The sequence below is a fragment of the Aristolochia californica genome, unplaced genomic scaffold, assembly GCF_029961685.1.
Source record: "Aristolochia californica isolate CCGP_79_NKW_82.1479 unplaced genomic scaffold, dmAriCali1.0.hap1 SCAF_3, whole genome shotgun sequence".
In the NCBI taxonomy this organism is placed as follows: Eukaryota; Viridiplantae; Streptophyta; class Magnoliopsida; order Piperales; family Aristolochiaceae; genus Aristolochia; species Aristolochia californica.
In genome coordinates, this window is record NW_027181992.1 from 48,218,527 (window position 1) to 48,234,583 (window position 16,057).

Below are 16,057 nucleotides of genomic sequence, written 5' to 3' on the forward strand. Positions count from 1 at the left end.
TCTCTGTAGCCTAGTCCTTTGCCCCCTCTCCACTCTTTCATCTCTTTCTCTGTTGGATCATCCTCGGTTTGCTCAAACATTGATCACACAATCTTTTATCCACGCGTGATTCTGCAAACATTGATCACATAATCGAACTGAAAGGGTTCCAAAACGTGGAGAAAAGAAAGGGTCTCTCTTTTTAACTCTTTGCTTGCTGTCCTTTCTACTCTTCCAACACGGTTGTAGCCGATGGAGCTTAATCCCTACGGCTTAATCCGCCAAGCAGCTTAATCCCAACGGCTACGTCTTTGGGACAGATGTCATCACCATTAACCAAATTCCCGAGATCGATTTCACACCCATGCATGCATATGATGATGGTACAGATAAAAGCTTAGCCATGAGACTTGATCAATTTACTGCAACTCTTTTTCTACTGAACATGACTTGAGTCATGATTGAGGGTTGCATAACTTGTCAGACGAAGAACAACTGAGTTTCTTGAAGAACTGCGCGAGTAGCCACATCCAATTTTCACAGAAGGTTCTGAAGAAGTCATTCGTCTTGGGTGAATTCAACAAATCCACGAAGGATAAAGGGTACAGCCCGAGCAAAAGAGATGCGTCTGCTACAGGGCTAGGCCTCTTCAGTGGCGCGCTCTTCTGGCAGCTCCTGGGTCAAGGAATGGATAACCTTAGGTATGGCTATGATGTTTTCCTGGCAGAGAGCCCCTCCGCTGCTAATATCATCTTTCAGCACTCCAGGAAGTTATCAGCTCTGCAAGCTCAGTAGGCGGGGCTCCATTTATTTTAAGAAAGATTATGAATTTGTTGGAATATCAGTCTGCTTTTTGACAATGCATTAAACGATATCTTTTTACTGTTCCAATTCTGAAGTTCATTCGAGAATACAGAAATAGAGATTATTGTTCTAATTTTCAGGAAAAGAGAGCGACAATCGGGAGAATTTTTTTCCTTCAGAGAAAAAAATCGATCAACAGTGAAGGCTGAGGTTCTTCCCCTCTCTCAGCCAATTCATAACACTCACATGCACGTCGCCTGAAGTGGAGACCTTGCAGAGCCCGACAGCCACCATACAAAGAAACAAAAGCCGAATGAAACTGCGAAGATGAAACGCGGTCCAACACCCAATTCCATATTTGGTATCCCAGTACGTTCGTCACTATTTTTTCATCAATTCCAACCGAGGACAACGATAATGACGATAACGATTGTTTTGTAACGGAGTCTTCATTAAAACAACTGTAACAATTACATTGTCTTATTAATAAACTCTTCTGGGTTTGGCTTCGGTTACATCAATGTAAATGCTTGACCGACTTCACTTATTTAATCAAACACGAAAATCTCAAACTCATCAATTGAGGTTTGAGAGTTTGTGGGACTGCTGAGAGACAAGGTTAGCGGTGGAAGGAGTCTCGGAGAAGATGACTTCGTAACCATCTCTCATATTATCCATGCCTTCCGTGAAGAGCTGCCAGAAAAGGGCACCAGCGCTGGAACCTCCACTCTTTGCGGAAGCGTAGATGGTGTTGTATATGTTGCTGTAGTAGTTGTCTCTCAGGCTCACGCTGTATCCAGAAGACCTCGACGATTTGCCGAATTCAGAGAAGAGCAGCGGCTTCTTCAGAATTTCATTTGAGGCTTGGATGTGGGATAGAAGCCATCTCTGCACGAAGGCCGATTGAGCTTCCTCGTTCGACCCGGGTACCCTGTGTAAAGTACAAAGGCAGCAGCATCAGCTTCGCAGTTATTGATTATTGTCCCTATTTGTCTACTCCCAGATTGAGGTTAATGAGATTACCATTGATCTGGATATGCATGGATAGTCGCGAAATCGATTCCTTTTATCTGGTTATTGGAGATGAAATCTGTGCCGACTTCGTAACCAGGATTGAACTGCTTCTTTTCGGGCAATGATTCGCCGTAGAATCCTTCCAGGCCTATTTCAAGAAGATGGTTGCTGTCGATGGATTTCACGTGATCCGCCATCTCTGTGATCCAATCCTGCACTCCGAAAGTAACGAAGCTGAATCATTTGAGCATTACAGAAAGATAAGAAGCTGGTTCATTTGTTGCTTTTTGTTTTGTTTTAATTATCACCTGTAAGGTTCTGCCAGAGAGATCGCTCTGGCAGCGAGGCTCGTTCATCAGCTCCCATGCAAAGATGGTGGGATCGTCCTTGTAAGCAACTCCTGTAATGGAGTTGACTCTTGTAAGAACTGCCTGCAACAGTAAGATGAAGCATACGTCATTAGCCATCACTAGACAATTTTTTTAATTTCGACCATGAATTCGGATTCTATGAGGATGTACCTTGATATGGTTCTTGAAGTAACCTTTGACGACGGGGTTCCTGAAAAAGTCGTCCTCAGAGCCCACAGACTGACCTTGTTCTCTTGCCCACTGAATATATTGATTTTTGCCTCCATAATCCGACCAGTTGTTTCCCAAGGTCAGGATCAGGTAAATTCCATTTTTTTTAGCTTCAGCGATAACAAAATCTAATCCCTGGACAAAGAATAGCCGGAAATATGAGATTAAAACCGAAACTTTTTCCCTTCTAAACGCAGTTTAAGTGCAGAAAAAAGATTATCGTTTGTCTGTGTTGATGATCATACCCTGAACACGTCCTCATTGTAAGAACCAGGCTTTATTTGTAGAGCTTGATACCCCCCATCACTGAAAGCCCATGTCCTTGCGACAGTCAATCCATGGCTGGAAGCTTGCTGGAAGGCGGAAATCACCTTCCCTCTCTCAGTTGGGTTTGAGGCCATGTACATGAGCCAGTAAGCGTTGAACCCGTTCAAGTAAAGTGGCCTCCCATTCAGCTCAAAACGAGTTCCACTGGTTTTGACGAAACCCCCGCTGTGGTAGGCTCCTGAAGCTCCCCTTCCATCTACGGCGAGCAGGAATGCTACCAGGAAAAAGACAAATATGCAGATCCTGGGCATGTTTGGATTCAAAACTGGGCACTTGATGAAAATGTGAACAAGCAACGGTGACTGCTTGGTTGACAATGTTGATCAGAGAGAAGAAAGAGGCGTGAAGTGTTTGAGATCCTTCTGCTGTTTATATAGAGATTTAAGGCCCCCGGAGGAAGCAAGTGGATAGTCTACTTTTTCCGTTGGTTTTTAATGCACTGCATCAAGTTGTTATGGAAGCCAAAGAAGATGATGGAGATGACCTCTCGAAAGCTCGGAGAAGAGGTTACACGTTTATGAAGAGATGCAGCAGTTTTAGCTTTCAGAATCGCATGAGAGACGAAAGGAGCTCAACAGTCCATGAAGGGGATCAGTTAGGAAGGTTGATAGAGGCCGCGTGTATCATCCTGAAATTTCTGTTAGACTGTTAGAAGAGGAGCATCATCACCCATCTTTCCCTATGATGTTTTTGATGTCCCTAATCTTAAACACATTGCTCTTCTTTCAGTCGTGCATTTTGATCGATTACAGTCACGACGTTGGGAAATCAGAAGGCTTTCTTCTCCCTTGGGATGACTATGAAGTGGATCATGTCGTTTCATTCATAATTGGGTTCAGAGCACTCGGTTCGCCATGAAGCCACCAAAATTAGTTATATCCAAGATCCATGCAGTACTGTAAAAATTTGCGTTGGCAGAGGCGATCGCAGAGAATTGAATACGGACAGTTTGTGGCTTGAGTGTAGACAAGGAAGACGAGAGATTCTGGGGAGAGAAGGCAATCGTATGAAATGGGCAAGTGGCGAAACGGCTGCGTGAACGCACGTCAGGGTCCAACTGAGGGTCGTTACAGTTGTTATTCCTCTTCGTTACATTTACAGTTTTTTATTTTTAATGAGAGAATGTTAATGGCTTTATTTCACGGCTTTCTCTTTGAGCAAGGCCTAGCTCAAATTCTGATTTTACTACTTTGGGTATGCTAAAAATGGGGTTTTGATGTGCATATAATACCCCATTTGGTAGATTATTAGCTTTGGGACTAGACTCTGGGAAATGTGTTTGAATGGCCAAAGCTGACAAAAACACAATAACCAGAGGTAAGTGTAGATTTATTCCATTACGGCGGAAGGATTCGTAAACAAAAAAAAAAAACAAAAACAGAAACAGAAACTGATATTTTATCAAATTCATAATCTTTCTTAATATGAACGCAACCCAGTATCTTCTTTAACTGCTGAGCGATGATAGCAGCAGTGGAGGGGTTCTCTGCCAGGACGACTTCATAACCATCTCTAAACTCATCCATTCCCTGATCCAGGAGCTGCCAGAAGAGTGCGCCGCTGAAGGGGCTTCCGGTAGTAGCTGTCGCATCAACCATGTCGTAGAATCTGGTGAACAATGCATCCCTTGCGCTAGTGGTGTACCCCTTATTCCTTGAAGTCTTGCCGAATTCACCCAGGAGGAGCAGTTTCCTGTGAAGTTATCATGTGGGCTACTCGCCCATTTCCTCGAGAGATTCAGTTGTTCTTCTTCTGTTGACTTCGAGAACCTGTGACCCATCTCATGTTAATGTTAGCCTGAGCTGCAAACAGAAGAAGGACAGGATCCATTAATGGAAGCATGAGTTGTCAAAGAGAAGCTTTTACGCATCAATTAACCGTCTGTTTTCTTCTGTCATGGATTCTCCATTATAACAGGAAGAACAGTCTGTAATTTACGAAATTCTCTGCTGGTATTATACTATATATAAGTTTTAAATCAAAGAGACGTTCATTGAAAAATAACCCTGTCTTAGTACGATGGTAGGAAGCTAACCCGCCTGTACATACCATTAATGTTGCTGGAAAACCTTGCATTTTTACGTCATTTTTCCAGGAGGTGATTCACTCTTTTATTCTCCAAGGAATTGGACACTGCATCCTTATTCACTGAACTTACAAATGTCTGTCATTCCGTAAAGAAGGGCCACGCCAAGTGCATTATTATTGGCACGTGTGCAAATTGGATGAGCAAACGTTGCATGCGCATCTATAGATTACTAATATGCTCTAGTAAAAAGTTCTGTTTCAGCAGTATAGGATTCGGAATTCTCAGCTTTTCAATTACAGTGTAAGTTGCTCCAAATGTCCTTTGTCCGGACCTCACCATCTTATCACGTTCTGTGCCTCATCTTCTTGATATTTATGTATCCTTTTCGGAGCCATTAGGATTGGATTATCAACTTCTAGATGACTGCTCCATCAGGAATTGTACAGTTCTTTAGCACTACAGTGATTCCAGAACGAATATAGAAGCCCTCTGATGTTCTGTCTGCCTCTTCCACATTCTGCATATAAATTAAACAAAAGTAGTTAGGGGTAAAAAAAAAAAAAAAACTCAAAAGCATAAATTTAATAATCTCAATACTCAGTTGCCATCTCTGAAAAATTACTTGGGTTTGAAAATGGTAAGGAAAGAAGCACCATCAGTATTGTCAGGATAAAGGTGCTAACACTTGAACTTCTTTGAAGAGGGTTCAGGACACTAAAACTCAAAAGAGTTCTGACAAACACTTGCTAAATGTTCCAAAAAAGGAGCAGCTTGAGAACATGAGAAGCCTCAGTTCTTCGTGAGGCCCTACATAAGTAGACATTAAGGAGGGTGCATAGCCTTCAAAAGACCAGAGGGGTGTCCTCTATGACATGAATCAGGTAAGAAGAGCCTTTTCAACATGCTGCCACAATGGGTTTTTTCTCAGCTTATGATTTACATAAACCACTTTTGTGAATGACTCTGTTTTTGGGAATATTATTAAGAGAAACTTACATCAGTATTTGAAATGACAACATCTTTTCCAATCCTTGCATTTTTGTCAATTATGCAGTTCCTGCGAGAGAAGTGTTCTAACATTAATAGGCACAATAATCCAACTCAAATAATCAGGAATTTGTTATGGTATTTTATCACTGACCTAATTTTGGTATTCCTCCCTACGCCAATTGGAACTTTGCCCTCTGCTAAATATGATGCTATCTCCGACTCTGTTTGATAGTAGTCCGCACCCATCATCATGGTATCCTGCCAAGCAATATTAATCTATCCCTTCAGAGGTAATCTAAGAAACAAAAAGATTGGTAGAACATTTTCATGAAAAATAAATATGAACAGTTGTCAAGCTTCACTTCAAGAAACATTTACCTTTAGCTCACAACCATATTCTAGTCTAGAGCGCACACCAACAATAGAATGTTCAACACTGCACTCCCTTAAGAAGCATCCATGAGAAATTATAGAGTTCAATACCTGCATTAGTATAGAATGACGACATTTCACAAGCACATCTAAAGAAGTACGACCTTGCATGAATCAAATTTCAGGGTGATACCTTGCATTTCTCTATTTTTGTTGGTGGTAGAAATCGAGGAGAAGTGAAGATTGGCTTCAACGGGTCATAAAAGTGAAATTTGGGAGGCTGCCAAAAGACCAGATACACTGCTTTAATTTCCATTCAAAGTATCCAAAGTAAAGGTGCAAGTTGCTAGAGTTCCTGACTTGAATACCTGATCTGTTAGAGCCAGATTTGCATCAAAAAAGGATTTTATAGTTCCAATGTCTTCCCAATACCCATTGAACAGATATGCCTGACATGACACTGAGGTTATTATGAACTAGACTTAATTTGTTCAAGAAATCAATCTCAGGGTATAACTTGAAAATCGAGAAATTTTTAATTCCCATTTCAGGTGATCCAGTATATACCTATCTCTGATATTAATTTTTTTTAAGTATCTATATGCTACCTGAACATTATATTCTTTGGCAGCCATTGGGATGATCTCTGATCCAAAATCATTAGCTGTTGGATATTGCCACCTGAAAACAAAAAAATACAAATTGGATGGATATAGTTGGTTGTAGTTCACTCAATAAATGAAGATATTTCCTTTTCTATTAAAGAATGTAAAGGATGATGGAGCGCAGAAAGCACAACATACTAACATGCAAAATCATCAATTAGTGTCAAAAGGAGGCCAGTCAAATATGTGCCAAACGTGCACTATTTAATAACAGTAGTCGACAAATAGCTCAAGATACTTTTCTGTTGACAGTACTTTTGTAATTTAAGAATTCTCATAATAGACATTGGATTTTGAAACACAAATAGAGCACATGATAGAATATGCCATTTCTTCAAACTATGCCCTTCATCTTGAAGAAGAAGAGCCATTAGTGACCCGCATGCCATACAGTTTACATTCAACAGACAGCCATTAGGGTGTGTATCGGAATTTTGTTCTTTTTAAAATAAAAGTTGGAATTCAATTAGTTGTCTTAGTGGGCTATTAAGAACTTGGAAAAACCATGGGGGAATGGCCCCATTCATAAGGTTCATAGTGTTCAACTTGGTTCCCTTAATTAATTGTCTAGTGCAACCATTTTGCTGGTGCGAATAGGAAGTTCTCTTGCTCAAGGCTTGTGAAGCCCTCAAATATATAGCCACCTTTCTGATACATGACAGAAGTTGCTGTGAACATGACCAAAGTAATATCTAAGATGATATGGATTCCAAGGATCCAAATTATAGACCTTTGGTTATGAAAATCTTTGTATTACAGAATATGGCAAGTGACAAATAGGATCATCATCACATCAATGTATTCCAAAATTTTAAAGCCACGAACATGCATGGTGATGTAAATTGCCATTTTGGCTTTGTTAGTATTTAAATATAATATTCTTCAATGAAAGGGTCAAAATACACCAGTATAAAGCTGGCTAGTCTTAATAAAGTGACTTCCATGCTAGATATTTTTTTATCACTGAATTCAAAGGAAACATTCAACAAGCAATAGCAAGAATTGCAAGCACAAGATCCAAATTAAGCTGTCATGTGTTTGGGATCAACTGACTAAGCAAGTCAATACTACCTTGCCCTAGTTAGGTTAGCTTTTCATTGCTGCTTGGTTTTCATGGATAAGATATTTCTTAAATGCTTCAAGTACAAGGTACTCATGAGAATAATTAACACACATCCCACAACAGCAGCACACAACGGAGAACAGATCAAGACATGCTGATAGCAGGAAGCATGGCAAAACAATTACCTTAAAAGCTTCAGTAGAACCTCTGTTTTGAAGAGATAAACACCCATTGATGCAATATAAGGGAACTGTTTTGCTTCCTGTCCAGACAACCCTAGAATAGTCGTGTCCACTTGCTGCAGTAACACCCACTTCATTAGATAAAGCACATGAAAGAAGACAAGTTCTTTGCCAGCTTCATTAAGTTTTGAATATATAATTACCAAAGTGACATGCCTATATGACGTCTTTGATGCTTCTGTGGCAATGTATGTGCAGGGAAAATAATGTGGGCATTGGATGGCTAAAGTGGACCTGGACATTCAGTGCCCAGTAATTGGTGTAAAATGATAGGCACATGCAAGATGAAGCAGAACGCTGGGTAGTGAAGCAAAATATGTTGAAGATATGGAGTTGAGAGCCTAGAATGTTAAGACATACCTTTAGCAAAGCTACAAAAAGTAAAAAAAAAAAAACTGACATATCACAGAAAACTTAGGAATACCGTTAAAGTAGAAAATAACTGAGATGTTTTTAGATGGTTTAGGCATCTCAGATAGAAGCCTAACATTGCAAAGTGAGAAGAGGCAAATTAATGTTTAGTTGATGAATGGAGAAGAAATAAGAGGAACACAGAAAATGATATGGATAAGGGTTGTCTAAAAAGAATTGAAGACGGCTGACCTAACAATGGAGCTTGCGAGTGATAGATAGCAATGGGAAAGAATTTATGTTGTTGATTCCAACATGATTGGGGCAATGATCTGATGACAATAAATGTTGAAAACTTGTATGATGTCTATGAATAAGACCATAAAAGGTCTACGCCAAAAAATAAAAAAGACCAGAAAAAAGGGTAGTCTTCATGTATATACCATGGTCTTCAGATCTTCACCCTTTGGCTTTTCAAAAAACTGATGGATCTGACCATTTCTATCAATCTTCATGAGTCCAAATTCAGATGCTCGACTGTCAGAAAGATTAAAACAAAAACTTCAAAGTTGCTTTGTTTTCAAATAACTTAAAAGTTACTGAAATGAGGAAAACAAAGAATAAATGTAAAGATGAAATTATTGGCAAAAAGGAATATTTACTCTAAGTCCATGTAAATCAGATGCATCCATTTTCTACTTTCTAAAGAATAAGAAAAGAATTCATTATGAAGGCTCAACAGAGCAAAGGATCTAAGATATTAAATTTTCTACTTAGGCCATTAAATACAGATTTTTTTTTTTTTTTTTTGAAAATGAAGATTTGATGGCTCTGAAGTCCTTTCTTTTCTACAATTCCCATACCCTCTGTTCTTAAGCTTGATGCCTATTTCCAGTTTCTTTTCTTTCAAAATAGTAAAAGAGATTGCAGATAACAATAATATTCTAAAAGTATCTTTGATGGAATGTGTGAAGAACACAAATTTGTCAATATCACTAACTACTCAAAGAGCAAAAATATTGTCTGCATCCGCCCTTGAATGGACCTGAGTACATACTCCATGCCTCTAATCTATTATAATCCACTAATAAGGTTTACCTCTCATCCATGGGAACGCAAGAAACAGATATATCCGCACACGTTTCAACATGCTTCTGTTTAAGGTATCACATTCTTAATAAGAGTCATGCCAAAATCAAACAAAATATCAGATATACGTAGAGTAAGAAGCCTCAGTCAAACCTGCACAAAATCCATGTAATCCATTCGATAAAGATGATCACCAGATAATATCAAAATGTTCTCGATGTGTCTGTTCTTTGCATCCTGCCCAGGTTACTAATTATTAGAGAGCAGAAACTTGAAAAAATTAATGTGCATAACTTACTGATGAAATCATTACAGGTATTTCATGTTTCTGTGCACTTGATGGTAGCACTTATCTGCTACACTGGTCGCATTCAGCATGGGCAGGGAACACTCTACTATGATTGCGTAGGCACCTATTCCTTCTAGATCATGTGGTGATGTGCCTACATGAATCCTACTCCATTTCACTCTAATCATTTGCTAGGACTTAATTTTTTTTTTTAATGAAAAACCTCAATTTCATTAGCTATTGGCATCCCTAAATTGGCTTTTTTAAAATCTTCCCTCCACTAACATCCAAATTATACATACTTCTTTGTTTTGCTCTTCCTCAACCAAAATTAACAGAATTCATCTAACAGGTCCACTGCTAGAACTTCCAACATTCCCAAACAATATTAAACACTCACCTTTTCTTGTCAATTGTGCTTCTCTTTAACTGTTTACGTACATGTTAGTTTCTTTTGTTCCCCAGTTTAAACACTCATCCACCTAGGCATTCTCATCCCTGAAGTTGAATATTAGAGGAAAATTTTGCAATTGACACACCTCAAAGAGCCATATAAACTGTCTGACAGCATCTGCAGTGCCTTCAAACCATCTCTTGCCTGATTCTCCCGATGTTTGTGTAGCTGCTAACACCTACAGAGGACTCCATCAAATCTTTGATTCCAAAATTTAACAGAAGGTAACAAAATAAAACTTACTGCACTTTTCACTACCAAATAATGTGCCATAGTGCAACTCATTCTATTTAGCCGAATTTCCTTAGTCCTATTTTCTACTAATTACCAAGAAACATGATCAGGTCCACCCACCTCGACAAACCCATCACCAAAATTAACACCATTCCCAAAATTGTAAGTTCGAGCAAGATGACGATTGAGAGATTGAGAGTTGAACTGGGTCAGGATGAAAATTTTGTTCAGTCCACTGTTAATGCAGTTACTCATTGGAACATCAATAAGCCTGTAGCAGCCACCAATTGGTACCTAGAGATTCAAAGGAACAATTTTCTAAGGTCAGATTTATATGAAAATGTTTACTCATGTATAACGAGTAACAAACAAATACACCCTGTAAATAAACCATATGCTATAACCATGTTCAGCACGAATTACACATAAATTTATAAATATATTTCTTTTTTTGGGGGGGGAAATGATGAGCTGGTCATTGGTAACCTCTAAAGAAAAGAACAAGACTTGAGGCACTTCAAAACTCCTAATCATTTGTGCATATGAAATGTATCTAATTGAAAGGGTATTTGTCATGAAACACATTCCCTTTGGCATTAGAGCACCCTGTATATGGACTACTAGAAGCAACAAAAAGATATAAGGGGCATTCACTGTATTCCCTAGTTCATCTCAACCATTTGTCATGAGATCCCTCACATTCTAAGTTTTTTAATAGTTAAAGCTCCTAAAGTGAACATGAAGTTCATCCATGTCATAATTCATCTTAAAACTCAGAGAAATGGTTCACATATTACTTTGATGGGTATAATATTTTTTCTTGTCATGGTAACAACTTGGAATTCTTAGACTTGCTCCTTAACTGCTACAAGCTAACTAATTTGAGACCAATATTTTTCTGTTTGGAGCATTCCTTTCAGTTCCAGGAATGGAAGACCCTGGTCTTCATGAAATGTCTGTTCCAATCAAAGTTTGCCAAATATAGAAATAATGTTGCTCATCAGCAGATATCTGATTCGAAGCAACCAGAAAAGCGTTTTGAGTCGGCTGTACAAGCTGGTAGAGTCTGCTACAGTGCTTTGTACTATCAGATTTTAAGGGACCAGATAATCTTCTGGCAGACCAATGCTTTCACTATAGCTCAATGTTAAAGAAGTCTTACCAGGGAGTGTGAACTATAAATGTATAAATCATTTACAAAACATGATCCTTTCACACATTAGACAAGACGCTAAAACATAAGGATTAGGGAGTGATATCAGGTAAAAGTAGTCATTGGAAATCAGTGACATTGACAAAAAATTTAAAGTAATAGGTCAATACCATATGAATACTTTCACATCACAAATAGGTCAATGAATCAAGCTACCCATATTTTGGAATTTTACATAGACTAAATTATAGCAAGACTTGCAGAGATTTCAGTTGAATGATTGATATTTTTTGGAGTTCACAACAAATAACTGAAGTAATTATGCCAAGAGTGGGTTAACAAACAAAGAACTTAGTCCAATTTTTTACATCAAAAGCAATGAAGAAAATGAAAATATAAATCACCACTGAAGAGCAGATAAAAGGGGCATGCCAAGCTTGGGCCAACTGTTACGTCTTATAGGTTCAAAATCAACAGAACCTTCTTAAAACAACCAAAACGGCTTCCATACACAAACAATATGCATTACAAAAGATATTTTCAACTCTGAAATTTGCTTACAGCTGGTTTGGCTCGTCTCCGAGTTAGAGGAAACAGTCGTGTCCCAGCCCCACCACCTAATATAATTGATGCAACACTTTTTGGGTCTGCTTGTGATTGGACAAAGTCAGGCACAGACAAGGTCTGCGAACACAGCAGGCAAAGGAATAGTGAGTTTCTGCACTTTTTCTTTGAGAGAAGTATACAAATGGACAAAGATAAAGAACATGAAAAGGGCTGATTACAAAGCAAAGTAATAAAACACAACACTTTATGCAACAATACAGGGTACATAGAATTGTAATTGCAGTTGACATGATGTACTAGTTGGTGAATTATACACCAAGAGAAGACCCCAAACTCCTAGCTACCACAGATGTAAACAAAACAAAAACAAATTGATAAGAGAAAGGTTGGTATAATTTATCATATGCTTGAAATCAATATCTTAAGGTCATATTAGAAGACAGATGCACACTTCAGATGGATTAAACTTAATAATTATGAATGCAGTATGAAATCCAGATAGTCGGAGTTTTAACCTTAAAACAGCGATAAAAAAAAAAAAGGCAATATTAAATCCTACTCCGGGATCAACCAAAACTTTCGTTCTCCTCTGTAAAAGTATGACACCATCAACAGGAATGACCTTTCTGAGCAATTTTGATCAGATTGAACAATGGAAAGGGAGTGTGCTTGTTTGGTTCTTCTTTCACTTAGTACATGAGACACTGGTAGAGGCTGAGGAGGCTGAAGTGTGCACGATAACAAGGAGATCCAACATAACAAAGGAAAATATAATATGGAGATTACGCTATGCAAAACATAATAAAATTCTCTAGAACGAAGCCCATATGAAACGAGTTTTTTCTTGTTAACTATCTTAAATGATAATCGAAGAGCAGCAAAAAGAGTGAAGAAAATTACCTGAAAATCCTTTTCAAAATCTGCAAGAACGGACTTGGCTATACAGGATTTTGCGACGAGATCTTTGTCTCTGGGGAAGCAATGTTTCTCCAACCGTGCAGCCGCCACTCTGCTCTTAGAAGGCGCAGGAACTCTGCCTCCGAAGAATGTTGAAGTAGAACTGTTCTCTAGCTGCAGATGATTATTTGCGAGCGGATCGAGTGATCGAAACTGGGAAGAAGTGATGCGGAATGTTCCGGCCATATCTACAGACAGAGCCAGATACGAACCGTAGCTAATGAAATCGATTCAAGCTTCCGTGTATCCAGTGACGAATGAAGTTCAATACGATCTCCCTGGCCTCCTCCTCTGAAGAGAACAAAACAGTAAACTCGGAACACAAGTTCACAAAAGAAGCGCCTAGAAACCAAACTCTCCAGCCTCCACCAGCGTATTTTCAACACCTGCGATTGTAGTCCACTTGGAATACTAAGCACACAGCTAAATTACGCAGACCTTTCAAAGTGCTGCGGCTTAACGATGTAGATCGCACAAAAAAAAATTAGAGGAGACTGACAGGTGGAAGGAGCCAACGAAGTTGCAGAAAAATACTCGGCATGAAGATCGGTCTGATTATACTATGATTCAGAGAGAGATTTGCAGGCTCAGTGACACGAGCGACGTACTTAATAATAGTGATAATAATATTGGTTTCGTCTCGTCGCTCACGCGGCTCGTGACTGTAAGAGCTTCCAAGTAGATTAATTTAAGTATACATCACAATATATAATAGATAAGTAAGCAGGAGACGTTTCTTAATGGATTTGCTTGGTGGTTACATATACTTCACAGGGGTGGCTACAAGTACAGAGAAAAATGGCATTATAAAAGGAAGAAGTGGTTCTGTGATTACCGCAAGATCGAGCAAGGAATGGACGGAGCAAGCGCCTTTACCTGAATTTGGACGAGAATCCAGATTCGGAGCGGCTTCAAGCTAAAGCAAGAGACAGCTGATCTGATCTAAATGGTGGCAAAAAGATTTTTTTCTTCAGGAGTCGAAGAAGAGACGGAAGCATACAAATCTTTCTGATTCGGAGATCGGGACAGGCAAAGATGAGCTCGAATATGTAAAAATCGCTGGCAGTCACTCCAGTTACCACCTTCGACTTGTAATTCCAACAGATGAACAGATTTGTTATGGCCGTCACGCGACGAGAGGCGGCACCGTCACTGATGGTGACGCTGATGCTCATTACAGATAAAAAAAACAAAGCGACCTCTTGCTCACCAATGGCGAAGAGCTTGAAATTTAAAAGAGAAAAACTAACATTAGTCAGTGAAGCGGCAGAGAGACAAGACGGTAAATCGCATTTGCGAGAAGAGGAGAAACCGAGAGGCTCCTGCTCGCGAGCTTCTCAACTGAGATTCTGTTGGTACCGCGAGTGCGAGAAAACACTAAAAAACCAAAACAACGAAGTAAACGGCACGGAGTGAACTGAAAGAGCAGAGAGTTCTCAAAAGGTCTGTTAAATGAAATCGATCAGCCTTTGCAGAAAGAGAAGAAAAAGAGAAGTATGATTACAGAAACGACGGCTCAAATACTCACCTGCTTGCCGCGTGTTCGTTTATTTAATTATTTTTGACAGCAGAGCTCAAGCATCCGCCGAGTGAGTCCACGAGATGAGAGGCTGAGGAGGACCACCGCCGGGGCGGTTCTCGGTGTACCACCGTCTGAGTATGCGAATTGATCAACTAATTTGAAGAACAAAACAGAAATTGAATAAGAGCGCGGAAAAAGCTTAACGTTCTGTTCGTATTATTACTAGCCGGTGGTGGATACCGGCAGATCAGCGGGGTTGGCGTGTGCCTGTTCGCCCACTTGCCACAGGACGCCTGACTCGCTTTCGCTGTCACAGCCATCACTGTCTCCAATTTCCAATAACACGGGTGCCACCTGGGCTCCGAGAAAGGGCTGAAGCGAACATGTGAGGCGTCAATTGCTTTGTTTGGTAAAAGCGAGTTAGGAAAAGGAAGAAAGGGTCCCAGACCCTGATCGGATAGCGAGGGAAGCTAGGAATAAGTCCTGTGGTTGTTAAGAGGTTTTTGAGTTAATGCACGGGTTTCTTCCCACCATTCACCCGTTTTTATTTTTTATGCAAGAAGTAACCTGAAATGAAAGATTAAAATATAAAATTTATTTACGTGGAAATATTACAACCGATGGATCGTTACATAGTATAAAACTGAAAGGGACGAGCCTAGTGTGCTTTTGCTTTTATTCATTCTTTCCCTTTTTTTTAAATAAAAAATAATAATAATGTCTTTCCGTAAAGTCTAACCAGTGAACGTGACGAGCATCTCTTTTGCTTTTATTTCATGGATGAGAATGGCAGTGATAGCGTTAATAATTTCATTGCTTGAGTGGCGAGAGTTGACTAAGCAACAATTAGTAGCCAAAGTAATCATCATCCTTCTCCCCTCTCTCTTTGGGCCTCTCTTTCATTCATTCCCCCCTTTTGTTTTTTTCGTAAAAATCTAACTAGCCGGTGATAGTTAATAATCTGACACAATAAAAAAATTTCAAATCCATATTTTTTTAAAAAGAAAATCATGCATCAAGGAGGGGAGATGACGAATGTAGGGAGCGAGGTCATCGTGGGTTACATTTTTATATGTCAACCATCAATTATTGAGGAAGAAACTTCAAACTACCAAAAAGAGTTTCTTAATCGTCATAATTAGCCTTAATCAGCATGATAATGACATGTGCTCGATCATCTAATCCTGACTAAGGGTTTTGGTTAACGCAGTCTCTTTGGAAGTTTAGACTTAGACCATGATAAATTTAATAAAACCCGACTACGAAGGATAACAAAAAAAAAAAAAAAATAGTGGACCAAGAAAATGTCAACTAAATTGCTTATACTTCCAGTCCAAGATGGAGGCGCGGTGAGTCCAAGATCCAATGTTTATAC

The 16,057-nt window shown here is 39.3% G+C and overlaps 3 protein-coding genes across 4 annotated transcripts; 1 reads left to right on the plus strand and 2 right to left on the minus strand.

Annotated features, from left to right (window-relative positions):
* Positions 1-343: 343 nt before the first annotated feature.
* On the plus strand, positions 344-774 carry LOC137959692 (mannan endo-1,4-beta-mannosidase 7-like). Its single transcript, XM_068807021.1, has 2 exons — positions 344-362; positions 464-774. Exons 1-2 carry the CDS (start codon positions 344-346, stop codon positions 772-774), a joined length of 330 nt encoding a protein of 109 aa, XP_068663122.1.
* Positions 775-1,359: 585 nt separating this feature from the next.
* Positions 1,360-4,303, minus strand: LOC137959693 (putative mannan endo-1,4-beta-mannosidase 9). The gene is made up of 7 exons (XM_068807022.1): positions 4,141-4,303; positions 3,937-3,998; positions 2,624-3,007; positions 2,319-2,513; positions 2,106-2,228; positions 1,807-2,009; positions 1,360-1,714 (listed from the first exon to the last, which is right to left on the minus strand). The coding sequence occupies exons 1-7, from the start codon at positions 4,301-4,303 to the stop codon at positions 1,360-1,362; spliced, it is 1,485 nt and encodes a 494-aa protein (XP_068663123.1).
* A 643-nt stretch (positions 4,304-4,946) lies between these two features.
* Positions 4,947-14,843, minus strand: LOC137958989 (glucose-1-phosphate adenylyltransferase large subunit 1-like). Of its 2 annotated transcripts, none has more exons than XM_068806231.1 (16): positions 14,689-14,843; positions 13,104-13,546; positions 12,198-12,320; positions 10,604-10,777; positions 10,335-10,427; positions 9,660-9,743; positions 9,516-9,571; positions 8,861-8,954; positions 8,010-8,122; positions 6,705-6,777; positions 6,465-6,545; positions 6,290-6,376; positions 6,103-6,207; positions 5,876-5,982; positions 5,731-5,791; positions 4,947-5,251 (listed from the first exon to the last, which is right to left on the minus strand). In XM_068806231.1, exons 2-16 carry the CDS (start codon positions 13,344-13,346, stop codon positions 5,150-5,152), a joined length of 1,596 nt encoding a protein of 531 aa, XP_068662332.1. In that variant the 5' UTR covers positions 13,347-13,546; positions 14,689-14,843; the 3' UTR covers positions 4,947-5,149. The 2 variants fall into 2 exon arrangements, with proteins under 2 accessions (XP_068662332.1, XP_068662333.1); XM_068806232.1 differs by lacking the exon at positions 14,689-14,843 and adding an exon at positions 14,037-14,639.
* Positions 14,844-16,057: the final 1,214 nt, after the last annotated feature.

Coding starts and splice junctions, on each gene's coding strand:
- LOC137959693 (XM_068807022.1), bottom strand. CDS start 4,303: ATGGTTGATGCGACAGCTACTACCGGAAGCCCCTTCAGCGGCGCACTC. Junction 2,010..2,105: donor TCTCTGGCAGAACCTTACAG/GTGATAATTAAA, acceptor TTCGGAGTGCAG/GATTGGATCACAGAGATGGC. Junction 1,715..1,806: donor CATGCATATCCAGATCAATG/GTAATCTCATTA, acceptor TACTTTACACAG/GGTACCCGGGTCGAACGAGG.
- LOC137958989 (XM_068806231.1), bottom strand. CDS start 13,346: ATGGCCGGAACATTCCGCATCACTTCTTCCCAGTTTCGATCACTCGAT. Junction 12,321..13,103: donor ATTTTGAAAAGGATTTTCAG/GTAATTTTCTTC, acceptor CTGTGTTCGCAG/ACCTTGTCTGTGCCTGACTT. Junction 10,428..10,603: donor TTGGTGATGGGTTTGTCGAG/GTGGGTGGACCT, acceptor AGTCCTCTGTAG/GTGTTAGCAGCTACACAAAC.